The sequence below is a fragment of the Coenobita brevimanus genome, chromosome 72 (assembly GCF_032717465.1).
Source record: "Coenobita brevimanus isolate Jiangsu-jjx chromosome 72, ASM3271746v2, whole genome shotgun sequence".
NCBI lineage: Eukaryota > Metazoa > Arthropoda > Malacostraca > Decapoda > Coenobitidae > Coenobita > Coenobita brevimanus.
This window is the reverse complement of record NC_137025.1, coordinates 1,390,001-1,391,601: the sequence shown is the minus strand read 5'-3', so window position 1 is coordinate 1,391,601 and position 1,601 is coordinate 1,390,001. Positions and strand designations below refer to the sequence as shown.

Below are 1,601 nucleotides of genomic sequence, written 5' to 3'. Positions count from 1 at the left end.
AGGCTGGGGAGGGATACTCTGGGGTATGGAGGTATATTGAGGGCTATGAAGTAAACTAGAGAGGTATGGAAAGGTTTGGTGAAAAGTATATAAGATAAATAGTTATAATAAGGAATGGTGAAGGCTAGAGAGAGTTGGAGAAATTGAGGAAGGATCATAACAGACACAGAGATCTACTGTGGGCTGCAGGGGGCTTGGGAGAGGCTACTGAAGGATGTGGGGAGCTTATAAGGCATTACGGTGAATTGTTGAGGGGCTAAGATGGGACTTCTAGATGTTGTTCATTGAGGTTACCGCGATCGTCTTCCACCTCAACCACAACACCCGGGAGGCTCGTCTTGCGTGCTACCTCCGTCGACGGTGGTAAGGTGCGTGCGCTGATGGAGGTCGTGGGGCGGGAGAGTACAGACCGCCCTGTGCATGGCCGTGAAGCCCCTGTGAGTTCGGAGGTTTCCCCGCTGGTTGGAGAAGGCACGGTGGGGTGATTCAAGGCCACATTTTGGTCCCTTAGTGGTGCAGGACTGGCTGCATCTTCAGTAGGGGTTTGCATGGGGGTTACCATGAGGGAACGGCTGCTGGACGAGGGACTGGAGATGAAAGACGATGAGTAGTCGGAGTGCGATGAGCTTTCAGAGTCGCCCCTTGAGGATCCCATCTCCTGGAACCCTGGCGAAGGTGGTGGTGGGTGCTGTGGAGGTGGAGGCTGCAGCTCATAGTACTCTGGTGAAGGCAGACTCTCCCGGCTGATCGTGAAGAGGCCGGAAGATGGCGTAGAGGCACTTGAGAAAGAGGCTGCGTTCTGCTCACTGGATGCTCCTCCCTCTGGTGGCTCAAGGCTGTTCCCTCCAGATCGCATCCGCCCCAGGAGCTTGCGGATTCTCTCTCTCGTGCTGTTTATGGATGGCTCCCTTCCTTCCTCCTCATCCTCTTCTTCTTCTTCGATATCCTGCACGTGCACCTCCCGCCTCTTCAAATCCAGTACCATCTCGTACGAAGGAGGCGGCGGTAGGGCAGTGTAACAGTCGGTGGATTCAGGTGCCGTGGGGCTGATCCCGACAGTGCCCCCGGAGACACCGCTGGCATTGCTGACACTCGGACCGCCAGCATTTTGACCCCCGTAGGTGGTTCCCGGGCCATCTGGTGGAGGCGAAAGATATTAAACATAGCCCCTTTGTCTATCTATTTGTCTATCGGCCTATCTGTTCAACTATATGCCTATCTACCTATAATACCTACCTACGCACCTGTCTGTCTGTCTGTCTGCCTATCTATCTGCCTGTATCCTTAATTATCTATCTATCATTGGCACTTGGACCCCCTGTGGTGGTTCCTGAGCCATTTGGTAAAGACAGCAGGTATTAAGAAAACCATATGCCTGTCTGTCTAACTATCTACCTATCTACCTATCTACCTACCTATCTGTCTATCTATCTATCTATTTATCTATCTATCTTCTATCCTTAGTCAAAAATTTTAATACCAGAGGCAGCGGCCATGAACAGATAACTTTCACGTTGCATTTCTTCCATCGTCAGAGTGGCCTCCAGTCCATCCCACATAACACTCATTCATATACCTCTCTACTCTTCCCTCCATCTCAC

General features: G+C 51.7%; 1 protein-coding gene across 1 annotated transcript in view; it reads right to left on the bottom strand.

The window, feature by feature from the left end:
- Window positions 1-226: 226 nt before the first annotated feature.
- The window catches only part of LOC145407217 (uncharacterized), a 15,493-nt gene continuing 14,118 nt past the window's right edge, over window positions 227-1,601 (bottom strand). The window contains exon 6 of the mRNA XM_080278253.1: window positions 227-1,137. Coding sequence (XP_080134379.1) covers window positions 257-1,137 — 881 coding nt within the window. The 3' untranslated portion in view covers window positions 227-256. The remainder of the gene's footprint in view (window positions 1,138-1,601) is intronic.